The sequence below is a fragment of the Phaseolus vulgaris genome, unplaced genomic scaffold (genome assembly GCF_000499845.2).
Source record: "Phaseolus vulgaris cultivar G19833 unplaced genomic scaffold, P. vulgaris v2.0 scaffold_73, whole genome shotgun sequence".
NCBI classification, from domain to species: Eukaryota; Viridiplantae; Streptophyta; class Magnoliopsida; order Fabales; family Fabaceae; genus Phaseolus; species Phaseolus vulgaris.
The window spans coordinates 32,574-50,770 of NW_027174123.1; the positions used below are offsets into that span (position 1 = coordinate 32,574).

Sequence of the window (18,197 nt, forward strand, 5' to 3'; positions counted from 1 at the left end):
CATTGAAATTTTTCAGGTTATTTGCAACTTGTTACTCATGATTGGTGGAAAATTAATTTCTAATTTTTTTAATACTTTTAATGAAAAGTGATTTAAACCAAATATAATGTTTTTCACGTAGGAATAAAAAGATTTTCATTATTTAAATCTATAATTATAACTTTTGTTTTGTAATAATTGTCATTCAAAATGTATTAGTTGTCATTTGGTATTGTGAGAAAAATAACGACAAAAAACTAATCCATAAATTCCAGCTCTGTAAGAAAATTATCCAGTACTCGTAAAAGAGGAGTAGTTATAAACATTATAACCATGCTAATATATAAGTCCAGTCTTAGCAAGGTTATGCAGAGCGTGGAATGTATGGTATCTCGATTTAGTCTTTTACCAGCAAATTCTTCACGCCCCACATTATCAATGCATGTATATGGAGCTTAATGGTCTTCTCCTTCCAGTTGCTGATAGTTTGTACAAAATCAACACACTGAATTACAATGAAACGTTTTAAAATTACTTCCCAATTTCAGTATAAAAAAAGAAGAAAATGCCCTTAAATAAAATGGAATACATTCCTTTTGTAGAATATGTTTTCCGAACTCCTTATGTAGAATATGTTCAGTTTTTTTTAGAAACATTTTTTTGTATTGTGAGTTTTTTGGATTTTTATTTCCGAAACACAATAGTATCTGCTGGAAAAGTTTTTTATGCCCCGTTGTCAAACTTAAACAAGCCCTTGTTGAACAATTTAGATTTCATTACATGGCAATTGCTTCCTGAACCATATCACTGCACCCGATCCCAGTGGAAAAGACGAAACTGTCCTTAAAAAAAAATTTCGAAATATGTGTTCCGGATATTCTTTTCCGGAACGAAATTTTATATTACGGATTTTTTTATCCGGAATGGATTTTTTATTTTTGTTTCTGGATTTTCATTTCCGAAACACAATTATTTCTTTTGTGGATTTTTTTTTCCGGAATGTATTATTTTTCAATTCTGGATTTTTTTGTCCGAAATAAAATTTTAATTTTTGTTTTCGGATTTTTATTTCCGAAACTTAATAATTACTTCCGGATTTATTTTTCTGGAATATATTATTTTCAATTCCAGATTTTTATTTCCGGAATTAAGGGCATTTTTTAAAATTAAAAAAATATGTTGGGTGCAGGTTAAAAATAATTGGGTGCAGGGAGCATTTGCCTCATTACATTTGAGGTTGTAAGCCCATGCAAGGCATCCCTACTTCTTCTGGAAAAAATTGATCAAAATAGTGTAATTCATTTTGAAAATTACACAAATAAACAAATACAAAAAAATTATGAAAATGGATATTTTCGAGTTAAAGTTGTTAATGGTATAGATAACATTAATTAAATTCATTAATCTGTCATTTATTTTATTTTTTTAAAAATTAAAGTTACCAACATATTAACAACTTTACTTTATATAAAATATGAGAAAAGTGTACACTGGTTTGACAACTCTAATATTTTATTTAAATTGTTGACAATTTCAGTTGAATTTTTTTTTAAAATTTAATTTTGTTTAAAATAAAAAAATTTAGAAATTATTTAAAATTACATGAATGGACAACAACGTTGTGAAAATTTGTATTTTATAGATAAATAATATTAAAAAAGTTAAAACTACATTTTGTTTTGACAAAAAAAAATTGTGTTGGGTTAAAAATAGGTTGTGCAATAAATACAAAATATTTAACACTTTTTAAATATTGTTAAAATTAAACATTTTTTGTTGTTTTAAAAAATTAAAATTATGTTCACGAAGTAGCATTTATGATTTATATAATTATAAATAAAAGGGGTAGCATTTAAAAAATATTTATAAAATAATAAATAAGTAAAATTTATACATGATTAGAAAATAGAAATGTAGGAAAAGTTGTCATCTATGAGAAGCTGTGCCACAGGGTGGTCTTCTTCGTTGTCCTCGTGGTCGTCCTTGTGGTTGTTGTTCGGATGGAACGGTAGGAAGGAGCGGAGGTGGAATGTCATCGTAAGTGTCTTCGACTTCATTGTCCTCACTTTGATTTATGGACACCTGTGAAGGCATTGTTGGTCGATAATATTGCATGGATGACATTGGATTGTAGGTAGATGGAGGGGTTATGGTAGAGGTTGCAAAGGAATTTGATGGACCAACAAAAAATTGTTGTTGAGATGAAAATATTAAGTAGTTGAAAGGTGGTTGATGGAATGACGATTGGAATGACATGTGAAATTGATCCCTATCTCCGAACAACTGGAATAGGTGAACACTTGTTGTTGAACATGTACCCGATTTTTGTTGACTATAAAACCTAAAAACACTACACTATCTACACAAAAAGTGATTTTATCTATATTGTTCCGGCCGGTTGACCTGGGTCGTCTTTATGCGTATCTTGTTCTAACGAGCTAGGGCACCTTCGTTCCGCTTCGTCTGTGAGTACCTGAAAAAGAAGAACAAAGGGGCGCCCTCGTGGCCGTTTGCACTCCGACGATCAAGTCAGCTGGCGAGAAACACCGAAGTAACTAGAAACTGTATGCTAATCTCAATGACTGAAACTGTGTGGCTAAAACTATGTTGCCCTAATTGCCTTGTGCTCACAGTGGGTGCGCCGTCAAGAACAACTAGGGTTTTTCCTCTATATGTCTATCTGAGAACTAGGTTAAAAATCGTGTAACTGTGAAAACGTACCTTACTAGGGCTCTTCGCGCCCTTCATATAGGTGAAAACTAGGGTTTACCTTTGCGCTGCTGCTATTATCTAGGGTTCCTTGGAGAATGTCCTTACGCCGCTATCCTTAGGATCTTAGCGTATCTGGCCCTTAGCGTATCTGGACCATGGACTTCCCTTATCTGGAGTGCAATGATTAACCTTGTGGCCGCTTGGGCTCTAACTTGAGCGTTGTATCTCTCACGCCATCATACTGTTTAGGTGCCCTAATTAATAACGTCTCATGCATGCAGCCTTCCTTGGAGATCTTTTATGGGCACGTGGGCATTGTTACGTGCCCCTTTGACTTGATCGTTTATTCTGTGCGGAGGGTCCCACAGCGCCGCCACCCAACTTAGGGTTATTCCATCGTGTGATGTCACGCGGGTTGACTCTTCGGGCGATGTCTTACTTGAGCGGCGTCTTGCTTAGGCGATGTCCTTCTCTTGGCGGTGACACATCTCGGCGATAACCGATTATTTATACTGCAGAACGCCGCTTCTACATACGGCGACTACGTTGACTTCTTGACCACCTACCTTTCTCTTGTCCATGTCATCACACCCGATGACCTGGTCGGTACATATATTAACAAACAAACTATTTTTCCTAAGCACTAAAAGAACCTCTTTTAGGCGACTTAGGTAAGACTTTAGACTTTGACTATATACTAATATATCATCAAAATAAACTACTACATATTTACCTATGCATTATTCATAAGCCTCATGAAAGTGCTAAGTGCATTAGTGAGTCCAAAAGGCATCACTAACCACTTATATAGTCCAAATTTGGTCTCAAAAGCAATTTTCCACTCATCACCTTCTATGATTCTTATTTGGTGATATCCGCTTTTAAGATCAATCTTGGAAAATATAGTGGACCTATGCAATTCATCAAGTTTAGGATTTGGATGCCTATATTTGATGGTGATGTTATTGATGGCTCTACAATCAAAACACATTCTCCACTTGCCATCTTTCTTAGGCACCAACAAAACAGGTACAACACAAGGACTTAGACTCTTTTGTGTTAGAATGTATGGCTTTAAATTAGAGGGGGTGAATGGTTTAAAGAGGGTTTTCGCAAACTTTTAAGTCTAGATCTTTTGAGAATGCTTAAGCTTTGGATTCAATCAAGAGTGGATTTATACAGTTAATCTACCCCAGATCCTATCTAAAGACAGCTCAGCAACAACAAGCATATACAACCAGCCTTCCATCAACCTTCAAAGGGTTTGGATTCTTCAAAGCTTGAACACACTTGATTCAACAATCTCCCCCTATTTGATGAAGACAAATCCCTGGTTGCTTGTGTTGGATTTGATTGAATCTGAAAAAGTTCCTGCAAGACAAAGTTTAAGCAAAGCACAGTATCTCTGATATAGGGTTAGAGTTAAAAACAGAAACAATATATCAACAGTAAAACTAGCAGAACTAAGGCTTACTTAAACATCCATAAACCACATAGAGTTTTGCAGAAATTAAAAGATAATGAAAGAAAACACAACATAAATCTCCCCCTATTTGTGAAGACAAATAGACAAAAAGAAGAGATAAAAAAATAATTATTCCAGATCATACAGAAATTTAAAACAAAAGCAATTAAACTGTTACAAGACCTAAAACAATCGGTTGTTTCGTGAATTCAACCAGTTGTTTTTCCTTTAATCTTCCTTGCCATACTGCAGTTCAAAGATTTGATTCTGAACAACTTCTATCTATTCATCCAAGGTCATGAACCGTGTATCCATGCTGTTGAATCTGTTGTCTATACTCTGGAAGTTGCTTACACATAAATCATGAAGATTTCTTTGATTCTCGGCAAATCCATCAAGCCTATTGACCATATATCTTTCAAAAGAAGACATGGATGACATTTCATCTCCTTGATTCCCTACACTGGTTCCAACACCTAGATTGGTTTCAGGTTGCTCTTCTTGATGAAAATCCATGTCAGCAGCTTGATATTCTTCATCAAAATCAGCAGCTGCAGCACTTGGTGAAGCACCATGATCACCATCTTTGCTCACCCATTTGCCACTTATTTTGGTGAATCCCATCTTGCTAAGAGAGCCACTGTTAATCTCTTGTGTTGACTTGACAAGCTCAGATGACTCATCTTCCAGATTCACTTCAAAATAAAGCAGAAATTTATAGATCAAAACAACATAGGGATAGTGATAATCACTTAACCTCATGGATTTTTGCATGTGCTCTTTGATGATGTGGATCAAGTTGATTATGATTTTCTTCATGATGTAGTAGATAGATCATGTTCAGGATTTTTAATAGAACACATGGTTATCCAAAAACTATTCAGCACCAAGTAGATGACACTAAGCTTCAAGTTTCAACTGAAATACATGAAACATAGAATCACAACGGAAGTTGAAATAAAGAAAAACTATCCCCTATTTTATGTAATTTCACTTTTTGCAGATCAAAAAGGTGCTAAAGCTCCAAATTTCAACTGAAATACAAACATGGAATAAAAAAAAATAAGCCCCAATAGTTTATATAATTTTATTTTACCCCACAAAGCTATGTACTCTTGCATACACAATATAAATCTTCTTTAACCCAATAAATTTTACATCGAGCTTAAAATGACAGAATCCTTCTAAAGAAATGTAACATAATCAAACAATATCCCAAGGGAAGTATGAAAAGTGCTAAGAGGATACTGGTGACAAACATTCGAGTCTCACAACTAGCAGCACAGGCACCACAAGTAGAAGGGAAAGTCATCACCTGTCAAAAAAAGGCAGCAACTTGACATTGAATAAACAAACACATAAGGCCAAAGCTCAGTACACAGAACTATATAGTTCAGCAATTGTACCTCTTCTGGTGCAGTATATCGAAACAAGGCTTCAGCAATTTCTGCACTGTTACTCTGTGCAATGGCACGATGGCCAGCTGTTGCCCCTACTGATCCATGTGGTTCTCTCCTCACTTGATCAGTAGTCACAGCTTCTCCGCCTCCCGGGGCATCAACATGAGTTCCTTCAGCCTGTGCAGAATCAACAAGGTATCCCAATGATGCTTGCTGCTCAGGAGTTCTCTCATAAAACTTGATCGTCAACGATGGATCAGATGATGGTGCAAACCTATTCAATGTGTTCTGCATTTACTTAAAATAGTACTAGCTAAAACATTGGACTAATATTACCAAGTACCAAATGAAGGTACAAGTTTGCCTCACCAACAAATACATGTTTGTCTTGACCAATTTAAAATAAGTTAAAAGGTACAATATGGTGTGATTCATAAAAGAATGTATCCAATCCAAAGTCAAGCACAAGCACAATGTGACTAAATTTTAGCCCATACAGAGATCAGCACTTTACATACTAAACCACACTCCACTCTTGAGCAACAAATCCAGGAGGTTGCTAATTCATATGCTATCACTGAATACCTTTTGTCATTTACTTGTATGTGAGGATACCTTAGCCTCTATTGTTATAATCTCTTCTCTAATAAAAATACTTTTACTCATTTAAAAAAAATACTTCTACAAGGTATAATCTCTTACGGGTTTTCAATAAAGCTGTTTCCGACAGGATCATCAAGAATAAATGTGATGCATGATTCTCCTGTTGCACAGGCTCGCAGTTTCACCAAGAACTGATCAATTGCTCCAGCTGTCTCCGGAGCCACTTTCTAGAGGGTAGAAAGCATAACATTAATTAAGTTATTTAAAGAAGAATGCATGCATCAAATAAAAATATAGCGCAGAAACAAATAGTACTTTGCGTTCCTCTTGAAGGGCTTGAAGTTCATCAGTTGCTCTCATAAGTATCCCTTCCACCTATAATTACACAACAAAAGATATTGTTGAATCATTTGATTACAAATTTTCAACTGTTCAATGTTCATGAATTTTCACAAAAGAAAGTTAAGAGTTCTCTGATGCCCACGATTTACATTCCTTGTTGTTAGTAGGATATTAAATGTACTAGTAGAAGCTTCATGTTAGTAGGATATTAATGTACTACTAGAAGTTGTTAGAAGTTGTAGAAGATTCTAGATATCTCTTTGTAATAATTACTCTAGGGTTAAAGTTTTCTATATATAAAGGTTGATGTCTTGTTTCAATTAATATAATTGAATAAAAATCTTCTTTCATTCATATTATTTCATTTAAGTTAGTATTAGAGCTCACAATGTTGGGGCCTATTTCTACGACCTTTCACTGTCACTGAAGTTTTTTGTGTTAATGTTTCATTATACTTACAAGGGAGACTAAGAAATTCTTACTATTTATCTTATCACGGCAACTCTACTAAATAATGATGATCTTCCTTCATCCTCTTCAATTGACAATGGAATGCCTGCATTACATGCTGAAATTGAACGTTTAAAATCTCTCATGGAGTCTATCAGTAAGCCACCTTGTGGTACTTGCTTCGTAACCATGACTGGTAAGAACTCTAATTCCTCTTTTGATGTTTCTTAAAATTTATGCAAGGACTCTTGAGTTCTAGACTTTGGTGCGACAGACCATATGACACCTCACTCATCTCTTTTAATGTCATGTGTTTCTTTTCCTGGTAATTACATTACTCTTGCCAATGGGACTCGTATCCCAATAGTTGGACATGGTAATATTTATCTTATGTTTCTAACTATCCGACTCTTCTTCAATATTATCCAATGGGGCATATCCCCCGTCTTCCCCTTCAGAGAAACTCTAGTCAAAGTTAAGTAATTATTCAAACTCAAAATCAAAGCTATCATGCAATTCATTCCCAACCCCGATTTGAATCTTCCCTTTGCCCCTCCTTGTTGGGGATGGAGTTGCAGCTAGACCTTTCTTAGAAGCATGAGAAGATCCAATGACAATACCACAACCACTTGATGGTTGCTTTCTTTTACTGGTTACTTGTCTTGTGTAAATTATTAGTTCTCCAACATCTAAAGCTTCATAAGCAGTTGCCTAATTTAGAGTGGAATCATCATCAAAAACCAACTCATTTCCCCCCTCTTCATTATCATTATCATCATCATCATCTACTTGCCCCACTAACCACTCATCAATGTTATCGATATTGAATAACGGATCATATCGGAGACCCCATAAATCCTTTATAAAGTTATAACAGAAACCATAACGGGTTATGGCGGAAGGTGTTGTGGCGGAGATAAAAAAATGTATTGTGGATTGCAATAAGTATAATGTTTTAAATGGGTCAAAAATGGGCCCAAAAAAAACTAATTTTAGGTAGGTTTTGAACTCTTAATTAGGTTTAACAGCTCATGTAGCCGCAACACATTCAAATTTTATTTGAATAATTAAGGTTTTATTAGTTAACCGTTGGAATGGGCCAAAGGCCCAAACTTAATTTAAGTAGGTTTTGAACTCTTAATTAGGTTAAATAACTGATGCAGCTGCAGCACATTCAAATTTTATTTTAATAATGAGGATTTTAGGGTTTTATTAGTTAAAAGTTGGAATGGGCCAAAGGCCCAAACTTATTAGGGTTTTTTCAAAATTAGGTTTAGGTGTTTTATCTTCTTCATGCGTCGAAGGTCCCTTCTTCATTTTTTGCTATCGTCGCAGCGTGCGCTGCCGCTGTTACTTTCGTGGTCGTTGTCACAGTGTTTTTCTCTGCCTTTTACGATATTTCCGTTTTTCGTTAGCTTTCTGAGATGCCAAAAGCGACCTCCAAGGGAAAACCGCATCACCACCGCCTTGTTGTGGCGGTGGTCGGAAAATCCGCCACCGTCTTCCGCCATGGCGCCGCCATAACCGAAAAGTGATAACAATGACACTCATTGCACTCATCCATGCCATTGAATACAATAGGGTCTATTTTATCTCTAATATTGTATCTTTGAGCAAGTTGTTGGTTACGTAAACCAAATCATGCAACGTTTTGTACAGCCTATTCCTTTTTTTCAATGAATCTACAAGTATAATGTGAATTAATTTATTTCTACATTCTACAAAATAATAATGAAATGAGTCATGTTATGAGAAATAATTATTACTTCCTCAAATAAACTCCAATTGCGCTCACATTCCGATGAACTACATATCAAACTTAAAATCGTAATTGCTAGCTTTTATAAGTTGGGAGCTACGTGCCCATAATTCTTCCACCATTGAGCTATAAAAGTAAAAAAACTTAGAATGTAACCATTATATGATATAATTTACATCTTAACCCAATTTAGATAGCGTTTAATTGTCTCACCTGGGGTTGTGGTCTTCCTTGATTCTTTGGCAGAGAACACTTCAACTTTTATAAAGAGGCAAGTCAAATAAATTTTTTTGTGCACATCTTTACTTGGCACCAACCTCTTAATGCAAGCATACAATCCATTTGTATCTTCCAAATCATATTCCATTTTTGGGTTAGGACAATAGAACTTTGGATTCAAAAAGTGACCAATTGCATGCAAGGGGCAACGAAATTGGCATGTCCATCTATTATCAATGATTGTAAATACATCCTTGTATTTACTTTCGTGGTTATTGAATGACTTCATTATTGTTTCCTTGACTTTCTCCATTGCTTCATATTTATAACGCATAGTTGCTTTTCTCTCTCTATCAATCAAACAAAGTACATGAAGAAGAGGAGTCATGACTTTGGCAGTAAATATAACATGATTCCGAAATGAAGGCATAAGAACAATTTGTGTAGGTTCTTTACCCTTAGCTTCCTTAGACAGCTTGTTCTTGCTCCATTCATTTCAAGTGAAAATCTTTCTCAAATTTCCCTTCTTTTGATACAACTTTTGTAATGATAAATAAGAGGTAGAAAACCTTGTAATTGCATGTCTTACCAATTCCCTCTTATTTGTAAATTATCTCAATAAACTCAAGGAACTACAAAGGAATTTTTCCAATGTCTTCAAGCATCAAATCTATACAATAGGCAGCACAAGGAGTCCAATAAAGATTATGTCTTTTTTCTTCCAATAATTTACCAACCAAGACATAATTAATACCATTATCTATGATAACTTCAACCACATTTTCTTCTAAAAATCTCCTCCAAAAGGGCATCAAGCATCTCGGAGAGTTTTTCTCCTGTCTTCACAAATTTAGAATCATCAATCGACTTGGCAAACATTGTCCCTACAAGAGAGCTCACCAAAAAGTTAATCAAACATCGTTGCTTCCAATCAATCCATGCATCTGACATGATAGAACAACCATGCTTAGTCCAGTGCAATTTATGATCTTTCAACAATTCTTCAGTGTACTCAATTTCCTTATTGAGGAGTGGAACTCTAATCTCATGGTAGGTAGGAGCTGGCAAATTAGGTCCATAAGCACCTATAGCAGCAATCATATCTTGAAAACTCTTCAATCTTACAAGATTAAATGACAAGCTTGCTTGATACCAAAATTGAGCAATATATTTATGCCTTTAAGAAGATGATGAACATGAGAAACAAATCTTGAAAAGAAAAGATTGCTACTCAGTTTGAAATGAAGGATCTAGGAAATTAAAGTACTTCCTTGGGATAGAAGTAGCTTACTCAATGTTGTTAAAATCATGATCTAGATCGTAAGATTGTACGATCTTGCAATTTTTTAGAAGAAATCGTGTCGGATCGCACGGTGGATCACTACCTAAATGGATCGGAGCGATCTAACGAGTCGGTAGCCGGATCAAAGAATCAAGGAGTCACGGCTCAGCCTATTGAAAAAAAAACTCTGAAAATGATGTTCGAGAATAACCCTAATATCAAACTCGCACCTCCGTTACCGCGCCTCTCTGCCACTCACCCCTCCATCACGCGCTCCTCCGTTGTTCACCTCTCCGTTGTCGCACCTCTTCGTCGTTGCGCCTCTCCCTCTCCCCACTGCCTTTTATATAGGCATGTTTTGTTCCTTCTTTATTTTCCCTTTCTTCTACTCCCTTGCCTTGTTAAAGGCACCATTGTTTACTAATATAAACACAAACCTAATGTGGAAGCAAGGCACAACAGTTTACTAATATAAAGACCTAACGTAGACAGATTATTTGTATTAAATATTTATTAATTTATTAATTATTTTATGCATTAATCTTGCGAATTATACTATATATGTCTAATTATTTTATATATTCAATATTATTTTTCATATTCACATTATTTTTCATATACCACTAACCCTTTATGGGTCGAGTTACAAAATTTTATCTCTTTTCCGATCCTCTTTCTATCCTCGAGTTTAACAACATTGAGCTTACTCGAAGAAAGGGATCTTTGTCTCCCAAAGAAAGTATGCTCTTAATCTTCTAAAATAAACAAGTAAGATTGATTGCAAGACCACTAGAGTTCCTATAGAACAAAGCCGTAAATTATAAATGATGAAGGCAGAACTACTGTGAATAAAGGTCAATATTAAAGACTTGTGGGGAAGCTCATTTACTTAGGTCACACTAGACCTGACATAGCCTATGTTGTAAGTGTAGTTAGTCAGTTTATGCCTAATCCAAGTGAGAGACATTTACAAGTTGTGAATAGAATCCCTCAATATTTGAAGACAATCCAGGAAGGGGATTATTGTTCAAAAGGAATGGAAAATTAAGAATGGAAGTGTATACTAATGTAAATTTTGAAGGGTGTCACAAATAGGAAATCCACCTTAGGATATTGCATGTTTTTTGCTAGAAATTTGGTGAGTAGAAGTAAGAAACAAAATGTTGTTGCAAGGTCTACTGTAGAGGCTAAATTCTGAGTTATGGCACAAGGGGAATGTGAATTATTATGGTTGAGAATTATTCTAAAAGATCTTAAAGTGGCATGTGAAGAGTATATGATTCTTTATTGTGATAATAAGTCAGCTATTAGCATTGCTCACAATCCAATTCAGCATGATAGGACCAAACATATAGAGATAGATCGACACTTTCTTAAAGAGAAACTAGATAGTGGCCTTATCATTACATCTTATGTGCCATCTTGTTAGCATACTTGTTTACAAAAGGTCTTCCCACTTAACAATTTCATGATCTCACATGCAAACTGGGAATGATAGATATCCATTCGCCAGCTTAAGGGGGAGTGTTGTTAGTAGGATATAAATGTACTACTAGAAGTTGTTAGAAGCTATAGAAGATTCTAGAGATCTCTTTGTAATAATTACTTTAGGGTTATAGTTCTCTATATATAGAAGTTGATGTACTGTTTCAATTAATTTAATTGAATAAAAATCTTCCTGGCTACTAAATAAAGGGTGCATATAGAAATTGCCAAACCTATGATATGATCAAGAGTCGAACCAAAAGCTTAAAAAATCTACACTAAATCAAACAAAAAAAAAGACAAAAAGGATAGCAATCTCTTCTTTTTAATTCAACAATTGTTTCGACCAAACAGAAAGGACACTGACATGTTTACTCACTAGATGATTATACACATGCGGAGTAAATTTAGCCATCTTAAATAGAAATACAATGTTGAGACTCGAGATTTTCACTGACAAATGAAATAATGGGTAACCCCCTGCCCTACCCAGAAAAAAAAATTGAACAAGCAAACTTGTCATTGCCAGGAATGGGAAACAACAAAGTAAATTGAAATATGTATTAGAAGTACCGTTGACAAACTACCACGTTGAGCCTCTGGTGGAATCTCAAAATCCAGTTCAGGTATCTGCACAATCATATACATATAAGGTTGCCTTTTGAATAAATTTATTACAAAGCAGACTATAAATTTTGAATAATAGAACCAGATTAGTCATTAAAATTTATAAGCAACATCTTAAATTACTTCTTTCATAAAAATATCTATCTTTCTAACTATCTATGTAAACAAATAGACATACAGATAAATAGGTATGTAGGTATGTAGGTATGTAGGTAGATAATATCAGCTCAACTAAGACTATGTGGCTTAGCCCTAGACTTCAAAGAGACAAGAACCAAGGTGTTAATGAACTAAAGAATTTTGAAGATTACAATCTAAATAGGAAATAGGGTACACAGGTTTATATAAATATGAAGAAAATAAACAAAACAAATTTGAGTACCTTAATGGTAGCAGATTCTGATTTAACCACTTGACGATTTAGCATCTACATTCATTAAACTTGTTAGACACTTGTATAAACAAATCATCATAACGGCAAACCACAAAGACAAGTTTACAAATCAAAATAAGATAATCCCAAATAATCATACATTCACCATAACAAGTATTAGAGATAATATTTTATTTCTTAATTATTTGATGTAGTTTAAACTTATTTAGTAGAAATGTATTATTGACAACCCGAGATGCTTTACTTTTGTAGTTGACTGTATTGTTTTATTGCCAAGTTTTTGTTTTAACAATTGTTTTATTATGGAGTTCAAATGTATAATTACTATGTTATTTATTGTTAATATTTTTTATGGTAAGTAAACTCTTACAAGTTTGAGTCAAGTTTACAAAAGCCTTCACAAGTTTCTATGAACTCTCAAGTTTTACAATCTTGATTGCATGCATTTTGCTTCAAATAGTTTTATATCATTACATGATAGATGTCCTTTACAATGCTAAACTCAATATTCTACCTAGGATAAGGAGATTAAAAACTCGTAAATTGGGGATCTTAACTTGGATGGTAAGATCCTATGGTTTTACATAAAATGCAAAACTATACATATATAGTGCATATGCATAAGAATATCATAAACAAAGAAAATAACCTCCAAAATCACTACATTAAAACAAAATTAGATTTAAATTTATAACTATAGTAAGTCAGGTATCCAAATAGTATAATCAGAAATGTGAGAAAGAAATTCTTAATTCTATTTGTTTATTAGTAACGCTCTCGCTGGGAACCTTGGTCCCAGTTTAACTGCGTGTAACACGAGACCCCGATGACAATGCACCCGATGACTGATCGGTGCTCTATTGCTTCTCGCGTTTCTCCACTTGATCTGTCGGTGGTCACTTGGTACTGACCACCGATCACCTTCGTGGTTCCTACGCCACCTGATCTATCTGTCACCTTGACCACGTGTCACCCTGCGATTGGTCCACGCGGTCGTCTTCTGCTAACGTTATCGAACACCGATGACCGATCGGATCACAAGCCCCCTAGTCTCGAGCTGAGAACTCGTTCTCAGTGAAGAGACTAAGTGATTGTGCCCTTGGTCCACGTGGCATGTGGGGCCAGCTCACGTGCCACCTAGCGTGCCATCTCACGTGCCGCTTCTTCTTTCCTCACGTGCGGCTTCCTTTAACGTTTCAACTCCCTCTCTTGATCTCGCGACACGTGGACGCATCAAACGGCCAGCGCTTAGTGTCGCTAACGCTTCCTTCTTTTCAAATAGGCGCGGGTTTTACTGTTCCTTCATCTTCTCCACTTAGCTCTCAGACTTCTTTCGAACCTTCTCTCCGCGCTTCCACCTTTCTTCAGATTCCTACCTTCAAGACTCTCGCGATCACTCAAAGGTATGGTTTTTCTTCTTTCCCAGTCTATTTAGGTTATTTCCATCGATTGCATTCATCTCCTTCATCGTTATGCATTCATCTTCTCTGCTTTCCTCTACTCAACCCGCACTAGGGTTTCCCTGCTCCTTGCTTCGCTTTCTGCTATTCCTCCTTCCTCTCTTTTACCTGGGCATTTCTTTCTCATTCCCCTTCTTTGTTTTCACCGATCCATACATCATTTCCTCTTCTTCTACTCATTCTGACTTTTCGTTTTTCCTCCATTGCAGCTGTCTCACGATGGCTCGTTTGAAGCAAACTGCTCGCGTCATTGCTTCCTCTTCTGGTGCACAGCCTCCGCGAGTGCACCAGCTTCGCCACCTCCTAGCGCAACCTCCTACCACGACAATGCCAGGGTCTACCAATGGGCTCCCCTGGCATTGCTTGCTGAGACGTCCACCCTACTGCCTCAAGGACACCTCACATCCCTGCTGAGCAATGACCCTGACGAGCCTTCCTGCGCCATCGATAGGGAGAACGATTTCAACATCCGAATACGCATCCCTCCCCGAGGGATGCCTATCTGCGTGGATGATAGGGCCACCAATGGGGTGCCCTTCACCTTCGTCTACTCCGCGATTTTCAAAAGACTGAAGTTGCGGCTGCCCTTCACTTTCTTCGAGAAGGAGTTGATGACAGAGCTCAACATCGCTCCCTGCCAGTTTCACCCGAACGCCTGGGCTTTCGTCCAGCTTTCCAAATTCTTTGCAACTACTTCGGGCTTCCCGCCTCTGTGGACGTGTTTCTCTATTTCTTCGAAGCGAAGAACCCTGGGGACAGGTCCTGGGTGAGCTTGAACGGGGTTGTTGGACGGGTGCTCTTGGGCCTGTACCAGCAATCCTTCAAAGATTGGAAAGGCAGGTTCTACATGATCTCTGCCACCCCACAAAGCCCAACGCTGCTCGAGGGGTACCCTCTCTACTGGGTTCCTGGGGTTGAGTTCAAAAAACCCCGGGGTCTTGAGGCTATGGCCCCTTATGAGCGCGAGCTGTGCGGGCTGCTGTCGGGAGCCAAATACAGCTCAGCCCTCCTCATCAAACATGAGTTTGATGTGCTATCCCTGAAGAAACATATAGGTAGGCTCTTCTTCTTTCACCTCTCAGATGTTTGCACATTCTCATTCATGTTTGTACATATCCTGACTTATTTGCATAACTATGTCATCTGACCCTTCCTTCTCTCTTTGATGCAGATATGATTTCAGGGAAAGACAAGAGGAAGGCCCTGCTGGAGCTCGCTAGAGTCCAAGATACCAAAGGGACGGGCTCCCCTTCTTCCCCCACTGATCCAATTGCCGCTCAGCCTCTCTCGGTTGCGCCAGCTGAAGGCGCGGGGCCAGAGAGGAAAAGAAAAAGGCTGGTGAAGGCCTTTGCTTCATCTGCTGCTGCTACTGCCGCCGCTGTTCTTGCTCCTTCAACCGAAGAGGAGAGTTCTGGCTCTCCTCTTATACCCCGCAGGAGGAAACTGCCAGCGATTGAAGGGACCTCGTCTCTCCAGCCCGGGGAGATTGAGGTGGTGGAGGTGGAGGAAAGTTCAGCCCCTCTTCCTTCTGCTCAACCAGCTCCAGCGCCCACAAACCTTCCTTCTCCGCGCCAAATGCCATCATCTCCCCCAGTAGGCCAACCTCTTGGTCGACCTGCTCTACCTGCTGGGGGCGTCTCTGCTCTACCTGAGGGGCCACCACCACCGCTGCCAACTCCGGTTGCTACCACTGAACATGGTGGGGCCAGCTCGCGACCAAGCGCCTCGGGGGCTAGTCACGAGAACCTCAGCAAGGTTATTGCCTTGGTTCGACAGCTCATCAGCAACCGGGAGCTTGTTGATTGGAGCGGAGACGAGGTGGATATGCACCTTGCCAAGCAAATGATACTCTCCTTAGAGTTCTCCACTCAGCACCGCAAACAACTTGCCCTAGAGAAACGGGTACAGGAACTTGAGCATGACAAGGGGTCGCTATAGAGTGACTTCGAGGCTGCACAAGGATCTGTTGCCCTGATGAGGGGTATGGTGGAGAAGTCTAGGAGAGAGTACCTAGCGCAAGTCCAGGAGACCATCAAGACTGAGATCTTGATGGGCCAAGCCGTTACCACGCTGGACTGTGAAATGGCCGAGTTGAAAAGCAAGGTTCTCCGCCTGGAAGACGAGACTTCCTCCCTTCAGCAAACGAACTCAGAACTGGCGGGGAAGCTCGAGGCTAGTGAGGAGAAGGCCGCATCCAAGGAGAAAGAGCTTGAGGAGGCAAGGTGCCAGCTAGAAGAAGCTTCCTCTTCCATCGCTTCCCTCACCACTGCAAAAGAAACTGCAGAAGCTGAGAGGGCCTCCTTAATGAGTGTGGGTGCTGAGGCTCTTACTGACGGGTTCGAGCTTGCACTCGAGCAGGTCCAATGTGTTCTCCCGGACCTGGACCTCTCGCAGTTCAGCATTCACCACGAAGTGGAAGATGGGAAACTTATTCCTCCTCCTTCTTGAGCTCTTTCCATTTTTTGTAACCTTCGTTTTGTAACTTTAAATTTCTGCACCATTGACTATTGTACCTGAAGCTTCTTTTAAGTGTCTTTGTTAATATACATTGGTTTCAGCTGCACAACTTTCTCTTTGTGTTTTCTTGACTTCTATCTTTCTATTTGCACACGATTATCTGTTAACCAGCTTAGGCTTAGCGCGACCTTGAGCCTTGTCTTTTCCTTTTCGCATGGCTAAGTGTTGGCCAGTTTAGGCCTAGCGCGATCTCAAGCCTCTGATCTTGGCTTCTAACTCAATCACGACTAACAACTCGCTTAACTTGATCTCTAACAGTCCTTGTGCATGGCTTCGTACTGGGTATTCTGTTTGCTAACTTGATATGTGAGAACTTGTTTGGGAAAGCTTCCGCAAACAGGGCACTTACACACTAACACCTCTGCTGGCGACTCATCGGTCTTCGACGGTCGCGCTCTAACCCTCGGCGCTCTCAGCGTTTCTTGAGTCACGACCGATGACCGATCGTTAGACATTCCATCGCTTTGTACACATGAAGTACCTGGTTGTCTGACACGAACGCTCGTGGTACCTTCAAGGTTGGGCGCCTGTGATCGGTCATCGTTCTACGGTCTTTTCTTAGCTTCTCTGTGGCTCCAGCGCTAAGTGCATAGAGGACTTCGTCATCAATCTTTCGAGGTGATGCCTTGTTTTGGGGAAAGAAAAGTGTTTCTCGCTGACCCCTCTTACCTTCCCCAGGGTCATCAACCTTTGCGGATTGGTCGATCTTTCCCTACCTCACACCTGGGGTGAGAAGGGTTTCAAACTAAGAGCTTACTGGGCCAATATGGGTGTATGCCAAGTGGGCAAGGACTGCTGTCAAAATCTTTCCTTTCCCTCACTTGGTCTTACTAACCCCCTCGGGGTTTCAAACTTCTAACTGCTTGCGCTCACACCTGGGGTGAGGAAGACTCAGATTAGTGCCAGCACTTGCGCCTAGGGCAAGTAGGGCCTAATCAATCACCTGCACTTGCACCTGGGGCAAGGAGGATTCTGACGTCAATACTTGAGCACACTTGATACGCTGGAAATTTTCTTTTTAATTGGGTGGCCTCATCAAAAACCCTCCTTAGGGAAAAGAGTGCCCCCTTGTCTGTTCAACTGTTTCCACTACATACAAAGCATGTACCTCTTAGCGCGAGAACGCCATTATTGTACAACTTTTAACTGAAATAGAATTTTAAATGGGTAGCGTTCCACGTTCGGGGGATTGCTCCTCCCTCCAAAGTCTCTAGGCGATAGGCTCCGTTTTCCAACGTCTCCACCACTCTGTACGGGCCTGTCCACTTTGGGGACAACTTGTTCTGCATGTCAATCTGATGTGCCTTTCTCATCACCAGATCACCTTCCTGGAAGCGCCTGAGCCTCACTTTAGAGTTGTGCCTTCGTTCTACTCTTCTTTTGACGGCTTCAGCGCTGATTCTGGCTTCTTCTCGCACTTCTTCCAGTAGGTCGAGATTCACCCTTCGTTCTTCATTGGATTCTTCAGCAATGAAATTCAAAAACCTGGGGGAGTTCTCCTGT

The 18,197-nt window shown here is 38.7% G+C and overlaps 1 protein-coding gene across 1 annotated transcript; it reads right to left on the reverse strand.

Moving 5' to 3' along the window:
* Positions 1–5,195: 5,195 nt before the first annotated feature.
* LOC137817468 (uncharacterized) lies at positions 5,196–12,851 on the reverse strand. Its single transcript, XM_068620759.1, has 6 exons — positions 12,706–12,851; positions 12,270–12,326; positions 6,475–6,534; positions 6,259–6,386; positions 5,563–5,830; positions 5,196–5,471 (listed from the first exon to the last, which is right to left on the reverse strand). The coding sequence occupies exons 1-6, from the start codon at positions 12,748–12,750 to the stop codon at positions 5,322–5,324; spliced, it is 708 nt and encodes a 235-aa protein (XP_068476860.1). The 5' UTR covers positions 12,751–12,851; the 3' UTR covers positions 5,196–5,321.
* Positions 12,852–18,197: the final 5,346 nt, after the last annotated feature.

Bases quoted from the DNA above. Each gene is read 5' to 3' on its own strand.
- LOC137817468 (XM_068620759.1), bottom strand. From the start codon at position 12,750: ATGCTAAATCGTCAAGTGGTTAAATCAGAATCTGCTACCATTAAG. The intron at 6,387-6,474 runs GTACTATTTGTT...TCTACCCTCTAG, and splicing joins CCCTTCAAGAGGAACGCAAA to AAAGTGGCTCCGGAGACAGC. The intron at 5,831-6,258 runs GTAAGAGATTAT...CACATTGAATAG, and splicing joins AACAGCTTTATTGAAAACCC to GTTTGCACCATCATCTGATC.